The sequence below is a fragment of the Microcaecilia unicolor genome, chromosome 6 (genome assembly GCF_901765095.1).
Source record: "Microcaecilia unicolor chromosome 6, aMicUni1.1, whole genome shotgun sequence".
Classification (NCBI taxonomy): domain Eukaryota; kingdom Metazoa; phylum Chordata; class Amphibia; order Gymnophiona; family Siphonopidae; genus Microcaecilia; species Microcaecilia unicolor.
Genome location: NC_044036.1, coordinates 206,992,190 through 207,004,336, shown reverse-complemented (window position 1 = coordinate 207,004,336; position 12,147 = coordinate 206,992,190). Strand labels below are relative to the sequence as shown.

Sequence of the window (12,147 nt, the reverse complement as noted above, 5' to 3'; positions counted from 1 at the left end):
AGATTGGGGTTTAAAGGAGGAATTGTAGGTTAGTGTTAGGCAAACTTAAAAAGCAAATTTCAACAGCTAACAGAAAACAGCTAATCTCCATAGTCTTTTCCACTTAGTTTTAAAAGCCTTGTACCACAGCATTAACAGATAGAATCTAACAGCCACTGCAGGATCTAATTTAGTATTCCCACCCCTAGGACAACTCCTCATTTATAGTCAGTTATTGTAATTAGGGTAACAAGCAAGGAGCGCTCTTATATAGTTTTAAATACATTTCATTACCATCTAAGAAGGAAATACTAAAATCATACAATACACTATATAAAGTAAAAGACACTTTTATATTAGGCTAATATCCTTAATACTGTAGCAAGTTTTAAAATATTGGAAAACTCAAAAACACTAAGATGGAGTCAGCAGTCCAGCAGCGAGAGGGGTGCTATCCAGTCTTTTGCATTGAGTGTCACATGTATGATTATCTCCCAGTTGGTGAGATGTCATATGTTTGCGCCCGATGCAAAGAGCTCCTAGCTCTTAGAGAACATGTCCGTTCTCTTGAGGCTAGAGTAGCAGACTTGGTGGAGCTGAGGGAGACAGAGAGGTACATAAAGGAGACCTACAGGGATGTTGTAGAGAGGTCCCAACTCCAGTCTAGTAGCCCTTGTGCTACCTTGGAGGAGGGAGGTCTCCTAGAAGGAGAGCATCACCCTGGTGAAGTAGGAAGTACTCCTTTAGCCAGGACCTGCCCACCAGGGGATGTACTATCCTCTCGCACTAAGGATATGTCTCCAAGTGCTGCCCGGAGGGAAAGGTTAGGACAGCTGTTGTAGTTGGTGATTCGATCATTAGGCATATAGATAGCTGGGTGGCCGGTGGACGTGAGGATCGCCTGGTGACTTGCCTGCCTGGTGCAAAGGTGGCGGACCTCACGCGTCACCTAGATAGGATTTTAGATAGTGCTGGGGAGGAGTCCGCTGTCTTGGTACATGTGGGTACCAATGACATAGGAAAATGTGGGAGAGAGGTTCTGGAAGCCAAATTTAGGCTCTTAGGTAGAAAGCTCAAATCCAGATCCTCTAGGGTAGCATTTTCTGAAATGCTACCTGTTCCACGTGCAGGGCCCAAGAGACAGGCAGAGCTCCAGAGTCTCAATGCGTGGATGAGACGATGGTGCAGGGAGGAGGGTTTTAGATTTGTTAGGAACTGGGCAACATTCTGGGGAAGGGGGAGCCTATTCCGAAAGGATGGGCTCCACCTTAACCAGGGTGGGACCAGGCTGCTGGCGTCGGCATTTAAAAAGGAGATAGAGCAGCTTTTAAACTAGAAATGGGGGGAAGGCCGACAGTCGCTCAAAAGCGCATGGTTCGGGAAAAGGTATCTTGCAAAGGTACCTCACAAACAGGGAAGATAGGGTTTCTGGATAGTGAGGTTGCACAACAGACCGTGGTAGGCCAGGTGCCCTTAAATACAACTAAAGATCAGACAAAAGATGTCAAATCAATAGTGTCAGGTACTAAGCATCATGCAAATAAGAACAACAAACATACTCTGAAATGTCTATATGCAAATGCTAGGAGTCTAAGAAATAAGATGGGAGAGTTGGAATATATTGCACTAAATGAAAAATTGGATATAATAGGCATTACTGAGACCTGGTGGAAGGAGGATAACCAGTGGGACACTGTCATACCGGGGTACAAAGTATATCGTAATGATAGGGTAGACCGGACTGGTGGAGGGGTAGCATTGTATATTAAAGAGAGCCTTGACTCAGATAGATTACAAATTCAGCAGGACACAAATCACACCTTTGAATCACTGTGGCTTGAAATTCCATGTATAAAAGGGAAAAAATGGTGATAGGAGTGTACTACCGTCCACCTCGCCAGGATGAGCAGGTAGACACAGAAATGATAAAAGAAATCAGAGACGCGAACAAAATGGGCAATGTGATAATAATGGGTGACTTCAATTATCCAAATATAGACTGGGTAAATGTAACATCGGGACACGCTACAGAGATACAATTCCTTGATGAAATCAAGGACAGCTTTATGGAGCAACTGGTGCAGGAGCCGACGAGAGAAGGAAAAATTCTAGACTTGGTCCTTAGTGGAGCGCATGATCTGGTGAGGGACGTTATGGTATTGGGGCCGCTTGATAACAGTGACCATAATATGATCAGTTTTGACATCAACCTTGAAGTAACTGTACACAGAAAGTCAAATACGTTAGCATTTAACTTTAAAAAAGGAGACTATGTAAAAATGAAAAGAACGGTAATAAAAAAACTTAGGGGGGCAACTGAGAGAGTAAAAACTGTACAACAGGCGTGGACGCTGTTCAAAAATACCATCCTGGAGGCCCAGGCCATACATATTCCGCGAATTAGAAAAGAAAGACGGAAGTCCAAAAGACACCCGGCCTGGTTGAAAAGTGAGGTGAAGGAAGCTATTAGGGTTAAAAGAAACGCCTTCAGAAAATGGAAGAAGGAACATTCTGAAAATAACAAGAAACAGCATAAGGAGTGTCAAAGCAAATGCAAGGCGCAGATTAAGAAGGCCAAGAGGGAGTATGAAAAAAAGATAGCATTAGAGGCAAAAAAACATAGTAAAAATTTTTTTCGGTATATTAAAAGCAGGAAGCCGGCAAAAGAATCGGTTGGGCCGCTGGATGACCGAGGGGTAAAAGGGGCGATCAAGGAAGACAAAGACGTAGCGGAGAGACTGAATGAATTCTTTGCTTCGGTCTTCACCGAGGAAGATTTGGGTGGGATACCGGTGTCGGAAATGGTATTTCAAGCGGACGAGTCGGAGAAACTTACTGACTTCACGGTAAACCTGGAGGACGTAATGGGGCAGTTCGGCAAACTGAAGAGTAGCAAATCTCCTGGACCGGATGGTATTCATCCTAGAGTACTGATAGAATTGAAAAACGAGCTTGCGGAGCTACTGCTAGTGATATGCAACTTATCCTTAAAATCGAGCGTGGTACCGGAAGATTGGAGGGTGGCCAATGTAACGCCCATTTTTAAAAAAGGCTCCAGGGGAGATCCGGGAAATTATAGACCGGTGAGTCTGACGTCGGTGCCGGAGAAAATGGTAGAGGCTATTATCAAAAACAAAATTACAGAGCACATCCGAGGACATGGATTACTGAGACCAAGTCAGCATGGCTTTTGTGTGGGGAAATCTTGCCTGACCAATTTACTTCAATTCTTTGAAGGAGTGAACAAACATGTGGACAAAGGGGAGTCGGTTGATATTGTGTATCTGGATTTTCAAAAGGCGTTTAACAAGGTACCGCATGAAAGGCTACAGAGGAAATTGGAGGGTCATGGGATAGGAGGAAATGTCCTATTGTGGATTAAAAACTGGTTGAAGGATAGGAAACAGAGAGTGGGGTTAAATGGGCAGTATTCACAATGGAGAAGGGTAGTTAGTGGGGTTCCTCAGGGGTCTGTGCTAGGACCGCTGCTTTTTAATATATTTATAAATGATTTAGAGATGGGAGTAACTAGCGAGGTAATTAAATTTGCTGATGACACAAAGTTATTCAAAGTCGTTAACTCGCGACAGGATTGTGAAAAATTACAAGAGGACCTTACGAGACTGGGAGACTGGGCGGCTAAATGGCAGATGATGTTTAATGTGAGCAAGTGCAAGGTGATGCATGTGGGAAAAAAGAACCCGAATTATAGCTATGTCATGCAAGGTTCCACGTTAGGAGTTACGGACCAAGAAAGGGATCTGGGTGTCGTCGTCGATAACACACTGAAACCTTCTGCTCAGTGTGCTGCTGCAGCTAAGAAAGCGAATAGAATGTTGGGTATTATCAGGAAAGGTATGGAAAACAGGTGTGAGGATATTATAATGCCGTTGTATCGCTCCATGGTGCGACCGCACCTTGAGTATTGTGTTCAATTCTGGTCGCCGCATCTCAAGAAAGATATAGTAGAATTGGAAAAGGTGCAGCGAAGGGCGACTAAAATGATAGCGGGGATGGGACAACTTCCCTATGAAGAAAAACTAAGGAGGCTAGGGCTATATAGCTTGGAGAAGAGACGGCTGAGGGGAGACATGATAGAGGTATATAAAATAATGAGTGGAGTGGAACAGGTGGATGTGAAGCGTCTGTTCACACTTTCCAAAAATACTAGGACTAGGGGGCATGCGATGAAACTACAGTGTAGTAAATTTAAAACAAATCGGAGAAACTTTTTCTTCACCCAACGTGTAATTAAACTCTGGAATTCGTTGCCGGAGAAAGTGGTGAAGGCGGTTAGCTTAGCAGAGTTTAAAAAGGGGTTGGACGGTTTCCTAAAGGACAAGTCCATAAACCGCTACTAAACAGACTTGGAAAACTCCAAAATTCCAGGAATAACATGTATAGAATGTTTGTACGTTTGGGAAGCTTGCCAGGTGCCCTTGGCCTGGATTGGCCGCTGTCGTGGACAGGATGCTGGGCTCGATGGACCCTTGGTCTTTTCCCAGTATGGCATTACTTATGTACTTATGTACTTATGTATGAAGGCGGTTAACTATTTGGGAATAAGGGCCTTAGGACTTTATAATAACGGACTAGTTGAAAAGAGTAAACAATATATATTTTCCCCTCATCTTTTAATCTTCCCTACAAGGGAAGGACTCCTTTCTCACTCTCATTATAAAACATCTAGGGACCGATAATCATACTGCGGGAGTTAGACCAGCTAACTCCCTTGGTTGGCTCTAAGCCCGGATATTCAATGCCAGGCTGTTTCCGGTGACCAGCACTGTATATCTGTTTTGTTTTTGGCTGGTTTGAAGATAACCAGCTATGTCAATATTCAGACTTAGCTGGTTATCTTTAAACCAGACAAAGAAACCCCATGTTTTCATGCAGCAAATATGGTCACTAAACCAGATTTTAAAAAGTGGTCAACTCCAGTTCTTTAGGGAGGCTTCCAGGATCTTTCCCTATGCCTCTGTTGCCCAACCAGCTATGAACCATACATCATGCCATATCTGGCATCTTAGCATCAGCTTCTTGATTTGGAGCATCTAACACAGTGCTCACCAATTTTCTGTGGCCACAACCACAATTCATGCAGGCACAGAAAGCACATGAACCCCAACACTACAGAGCGCTTGCCGAAGTTGTGACCCCAATTGTGTGTTTCAAGACACAATTTGGAGTCATGACCCATAATTTGGGGAGCTCTGATCTTAACACATGAATTAAGAAAACAGTTTAGTCTACAGAAATATTTTATGGCAATTGACTATCAGTTTGCTTGTTGAGTTTGATGGTGCTTTTTACTGATATGTCTTCAATGCACTCATTTAATTTGCTGCTATTTGTTAGGTATAATATAATTAATTACACATGAAATGGCATTTTAAAAAGGATGCCCATCTCAGAATATGGGCGTCCAAGCTAGTATGTCACAAATGGAGAATATGGCCTGTTCTAAAATACATGTGAGATGAATGTTCATGTATTGGAAACGTCCAGCATGAACATCCATTTTACAAACGGAAATGTCCAAATTATGAACTGGAAAAACACATGGACATCTGTGTGGCAGCAAAGGAACATCCACCTTACAAAATGGCCACACAGGTGTCCAGGCAGAGCAGCGGGGTAGCCTAATGCACTGTTCCTTCAAATCTGAGTAGGAGTCCTCCAACTGCATTGCTGCCAGTGGGGAGTGCTACTTCAATGTTGTATTTTCAATTTCTAGAGACAGGCAGGTTCCCTGGAGATCTGCAGAGCTTGCCTGTCCGTCACTATTAAAAATGATAGTACAACAGCCCCCCCCCCCCCCCCACACACACACACACACACACTGGCAGGAATGTAGATGAAAGACTCCTGCTCAGCTTAGAAGGAATGGTTAGAGCAGCGGGTTGAGAATCAGGGGACCCAGGTTCAAATCCCATTTAAACGGTTTGTAATATATATTTTTTTTTAATTGTGACACCCCCCCCAGGAACAACAGCAACCACTGGGGAATTAAGGAGGTGTCATGCCTTAATTGCTCCAGTGGACAGCTTCTTAATCAGACCACCTTTCTGTAACTTGGACGTGCCATGTACCAGGTCTAAATAACAATGTCTATCTTTTTAGACATGGACATCCCTTCCCCTTCTATGGATGTTCATATTTTGACCCATCCCTTGCTCTACCCAAAACACACCCAGACTGCACCCCCTTGCCATATGGATGACTGCAGTGTTAGATGTCCATAGCTTGGCTTTATATGTTTAGGCTCTGGACATTCATGAAATATGGATGTCTAAATGTCAGTTTTCAGATGTCCAAAACAATAGAGCTTCTAAATTAGCCACCATAATTTACTTACGGACACATAATAATGGAGAACTCCAGCCTGTCTTTGTGCATTTGGGGAATTCATCTTTGTATTCTGGTTGGTATCCTTTATTACATATTAAGTTAACTCTCTCATTTTCACGATACACATTCTTTTCTGGTTGGAGATTTCCATTGACCACATTTTGGAAAGAGCATACAATTTCTAAAAAGATTTAAAAAAAATGATACATTTAACATGGAAATAGGACAATTATTTAAAAAAAAAAACTACAATAAGGGTAATATTTTGCAGGACACATGGAGGAAAATTCTACAAAGGGGTGCCTAATTTGTGCCTATTTTATAAAGGAAGGTAGGTACCTACTTTCTATTATAAAATACTAGCATATAGCAAACTTACTTACTTTTAGCAGGTGTTCTCCAAGGACAGCAAGCCAAATATTCTCACATCTGGGTGACACCATTTGACAGAGCCCAGTGAGGACGCTGACTAACGAAATGATTGTAGAAATCTCTAGCAGCATCCCATCATGCACACACTGGTGCCTTTCAGCCTAACATGTCAAGTAAAATAGCTAAAGAATACAACTCCAAGGGGAGGTGGGAGGGTATGTCAGAATACTTGGCCTGCTATCCTCGGAGAGCATCTGCTACAGGTGAGTAACTTCGCTTTCTCCAAGGACAAGCAGGCTTTCCGTATTCTCACATCTGGGAATCCCAAATTACCAGGCTCACTGAAAACAACAATGCTAGGACAATAGGGACTTGAGATATCGGGGGTGTCAAAGTCAGTTAACCTGAAACTATTTACACACAAGCAGTGAAGGAGCAGCCTGGGCTTAGGGGAGTGGAGTTGGATTCTAGACACCGAACAAATTCTTCAGGGCTGCCTGACCTTACCAGCTGTCAAGTTGGGTATCCTGCTTGATAGTAATGAGATGTGAATGTGTGAAGAGAAGACCACGTCACAGCCTTGACATGAGCTTCTAGAGTCAGCTCAGCCTGGGCATAAGTGAAGGAAATGCAATCTGGTAGCCAATTAGAAGTTGTGTGCTTGCAATGTCTACCCCCATCTGGATTGGGTCAAAAGAAACAAAAAGCTGGGTGGACTGTCTATAGGCTTTAGCCTACTCCCGAAAAAAGGCTAAGGCTTGCTTACAATCTAAGATATGCAGTACACTTTCACTTTCAGGATAGGCATGTGTTTTGGGGAAAAATGTTGGTATAATGATTGACCAATTAAGATGGAGGTCTGACACTACTTTAGGAAAAAACTTAGGATGTGTGAGGAGAACTACAGTATTGTGGTGAAGCTTAGTGTAAGGTGGATCAGCTACTAGGGCTTGAAGCTAGCTGACTCCAGCTTGCCACCAAAAATACAATTTTCCAGGTCAAATACTTCAGATGACAGGAATCAAGTGGCTCAAAAGGAGCTTATATCAGCTGGATGAGGACAAAGTTGAGATCCAATGACATAGTTGAAAGCTTGAAGAGAGGCCTTGTCAATATCAAACCTCTCTTGAAGTGAACAACTAGAGGCTGCACAGAGATGGGCTTACCTCCTACATGGAGATGATACACTAAATGCACTAAGATGCACACTTACAGAGTGGGTTTTCAAATCAGACTCAAAAAGGTGCAGGAGGTATTCAAGCAGTTTTTGTGTAGGACAAGTAAGAAGATCTAGGGTATTCCCCTTACACCAGATGGCAAACCTCCTCCACTTAAATGAGTAACACCTCTTAGTGAAGTCTTTCCTGGAAGCCAGCAAGATGCAAGAGACTCCCTCTGGTAAATCTAAGGATTTTTCTACACTCTCAACATCCAAGCCATGACAGCCAGGTTTTGGAGGTTGGGATGCATAATGTATTGTGTTTTACATGCATTTTCTGTCAGCAATGTTTTTTTTTCTTTCTCTGTGATTACTCTGTGACCTCTGATGTGAATTGCCTAGAGAGGTCACACCCATGCAACTTCCTGTGGGGATTAGGCATAGCACATGGAGCTCATGATCTCTCCTAACCTGAGGATCTATGGTGTGAGCATCCATTACCATCTAAGCACATGGAAAGAGCTGATAATCCAAATGTATAGTATTATGTTTATATAAGCCTGTCTGAATATAAATCTAACTACAAACTGTGAGTAAACAGATGTTTTGTTACTTCAACTTTAAAGTGACTCAGCAGTGAATTATTCTGGGGTGTATGTGAGAGAGATGAAGAAAAGAAATTAACATTTCTAAAGCTGAAGCTGTGTGTATAAAAATCTGCTAATTATTTACTACAAATAATCCAACAGTTGGGATGCAGAAGAGATCCCTCATTCTGCAGGATGAGAGTCGGTAAACATTCCAATCTCCACGAATCTTTGGAGGACAACCCCAGAAGAAGAGGAACCAGATCTGCCTTGGTCAATAAGGGGTGATTAGGAGCACACCGGTTGAAGGTTACAGGGGGCAATCTTTGCCTCTCTTCTATCGGCAGGCCATTCGGGATGGACTGCAGCTATGCTCTCCTGAAGCCAGTCAAAAGCTCATCCCTTGCTTTGACTAGGGAGCCAGATGGGACTTCTGAGTTCAGAACTGGTGAGGCTGAGTGCTCTCAGCCTGGGGCTACTGGGCAGAGTGAGAAGGCAGCACAAACCTACATCTTTGAGAGTAATAGGTTCCTCATCTAGGCCCACTCAAAATCCACTTAGAAGAGGGTGCAGCTGGAGGCAGCTGAGACAGGGACTATGGTGTGAGCATCCATTACCATCTAAGCACATGGAAAGAGCTGATAATCCAAATGTATTGTATTATGTTATATAAGCCTGCCTGAATATAAATCTAACTACAAACTGTGAGTAAACAGATGTTTTGTTACTTCAACTTTAAAGTGACTCAGCAGTGAATTATTCTGGGGTGTATGTGAGAGAGATGAAGAAAAGAAATTAACATTTCTAAAGCTGAAGCTGTGTGTATAAAATCTGCTAATTATTTACTACAAATAATCCAACAGATTTGACAACCAGAGAGAGGTTAGGCAGTTGTACCCTCTCAAATCTGGAAGCCTTCTGGATATGATACTGCATATCCACCTTCTTAGGTGCAATCTGCACTGATTGGGGAGATTCCCGGTTCTTCGTTGGTGCATCTTTAAGGATAGGGTGCAGTGGTACTGTGACCCCTTCCTTTGGAGGTGACTCATAGTCCAGAATAGACAACATCTCTGCCCTGGGCTCCTCCTCCGTTTTCAACTTAAAGGTGATGGCCAAACCCATCTCCTTGATAAACCTAGTGAAAGACAGATCTGCAAGTGGATATTTACACCTCTCATGAGGTGGCGAGGAATCAGAAGGAGCCATATATGACTCTTTCTTCAAGAAGTAATGAGGGTCTTCTTCTGAGTCCCATGAGCAATCCCAGTGAGACTCATCACCCTACTCAGACTGGACTGAATGAGTCTGTGCCTTCACAGCTCTGTGGAACCACATCCATGCCCCGAAGGGCAAGCTTCTTCCTCCAACGTCAAGAGCGGTACTGCATGGGTCTATGTCAGTGTCGACACCCTTTGAGGCGCTGGCACTGAAGATGTCTCCACAGGCATGGAAGGAGCATTAGGAAGAATCTGGGGCTGATCTGCAGTTAGCGCAAGCACCTTCAATGCCTGAGCAGAGTGCAAGAGAAGTATCTGGCAAATGCCAGGGAGCCAGGACAGAGGCCACTTGAGAAGGAGTGAGTGTCAAACCAAAAGTGGGAAACAAACTGCTTGGAGACTTGCACACCAGCACCTCTACCAAAGAAGAGAAGTGCTCCTCCCGGTGTCGGTGCTTCTTGAGTATCGGCAATGCCAATGCCCCAGTTCTCCTGGCACTCTGTGTTGAAGAGAGTGCCAGGAGATGCTTATGCTTCTTGGGCTTTCCTGACACTCAGAATCATGGTCTTTTGGTGCCAAAGAGGACGATGTCGAACACACACATGTCCTCAGTGTCTAGTCAGCTGTTGACCGGTCCTAGGGTCTACTTTCAGCGCCCAATTTTGAGAGAGGTAGAGACTTTCTAAATGTCAGTGGTTGTCAAAGTTTGAGCAGCCATTGAGGTCAATGCTTCAGGTGCCAATGTCAATGGACCGGCCTTCAGGGAGCAAAAACGTTTCTTCTGCAGGACTTTAAACACTAGTTTAAAAAGTTCTAAAATCAATTTTATCAGATAATGCACCTTTGGGAATAAGTGTGAAAAATTACAGTGCTGCAGTAGCCAGAGTAACAGTTGTGGGGATTGTCTTCTAATGATGCCCACCTATAGTTGCACCCTGTATACCTAAAAGTACTTAGGTGAGTTAAACATTGCTTTAAACTTGACTATATGATTCTTTTAACTCAATTATTCTTTCTACATTTGATTATTGCAACCTTCTACATGCTGGTTGCTCTGAAAGTTTTTTTAAGCATTTTCAAATTTTACAGAATGCCGCTGCTGGATTGATTTTTGGTGCATGATGCTGTGAGAGGGCTACTCCTCTCTTAGTTAAACTTCACTGGTTTTCTATTCATGAACATTGTTTAATTAAATTATGCACTATTGTTTTATGGTTAATTCATAGAGAAGCTCCAGCTTATCTTCCTCAACCATCTTTCCTTAAAAGCACACATGCAAGGGAGGAAGTGATGTCACGGTGCTGAATGGCCTCTTGAGCTGAGAGCTCCCACACCCACCTCCTTTAAACACTTTTTTTGCCCTCGATAGCAAGCCATTTGGTCCCTGTTTTCGACCCGTGGTGACGGCAAGCGGACTTTGGGCCAGATGCACTAAACTTAACAAGCCCTTAACAAGCCATTAACGAGCAAGTAGTAAACCCTGGCATACACTAAACACTTTTTTCCGACGACGGTAGCACCTAACGAAAATGGAATGCAGATGAGCAAATCGTGTAGAAACCCTATTGTAATGAGATGCACTAACCTTTTCCGATTGCCTTAACACTGGAAAACGCTGGGAAATCTAAGGAGAGGTCTGTACCTCTCACTGGAGCTACGCGGGATTAAAAAAATTATTAAAATGTAAAAAGAAAAAAATCGGAGAGGGGGGGGCTAAAACGTCCTTTATGGACGTTCTTCACTATATATAAAAAAAAAAAAAAATCAAACAGGCTCCAATGCTGTTTTGATAAATGTTCAATAAAGACTTCATACAACTTAAAAAAGTGGAAAAAAAATCCAATAAAAAAGTGGAAAAAAAATCCAAGTGCTCGCCCTTTTTTTTTTTTAACAAACCTATCAATGGCTTTTGAACCCTCCACCTCTGGATTGCAAGACTGCTGCTCTAACCACTCAGCCACAACTGTACTTACTTAGCTGTCCCTTCCCTTACTTCCAGGTCTCTCAGCTGAGTGAAGCACGGCCAAAAAGGATGTTTTTACTATTGTGGGGGGGGGGGGGGGGGGGGAGCGCCCAAAATGGACGTTTTTTTTTTTTTAAGCAAAGCTTTATTAAAAAAAAATCAAACAGGCTCCGATGCTGCAGGCTCTTATTTGGACAACATTCAACCCCGGAATAATAAAAACATCCTTCTTGGCCGTGCTTCACTCAGCTGAGAGACCTGGAAGTAAGGGAGAGCCATCCAAGTAAGTACAGTTGTGGTCCAGTGGTTAGAGCAATGGTCTTGTAATCCAGAGGTGGTGGGTTCTAATCCCACTAATAGTGTTGTTAAAAAAAAAAAGGACCAGCACTTGGATTTTTTCCACTTTTTTAAGTTGTATGAAGTCTTTATTCAGTGGCGTACCAAGGGGGGGGGGTGGGGGCAGTCCACCCCGGGTGCACGCCGCTGGGGGGGGGGGGGGTGCCGCACGCCGTCAGC

At 43.3% G+C, this 12,147-nt stretch overlaps 1 protein-coding gene across 10 annotated transcripts in view; it reads right to left on the bottom strand.

Annotated features, from left to right (window-relative positions):
* Positions 1-12,147, bottom strand: part of CFH (complement factor H) — a 463,465-nt gene that overhangs the window by 291,631 nt on the left and 159,687 nt on the right. For all 10 annotated transcript variants that reach the window (XM_030205903.1, XM_030205897.1, XM_030205902.1 and 7 more), the window contains one exon: positions 6,338-6,511. In XM_030205903.1, the coding sequence (XP_030061763.1) occupies positions 6,338-6,511 (174 nt within the window). The remainder of the gene's footprint in view (positions 1-6,337; positions 6,512-12,147) is intronic.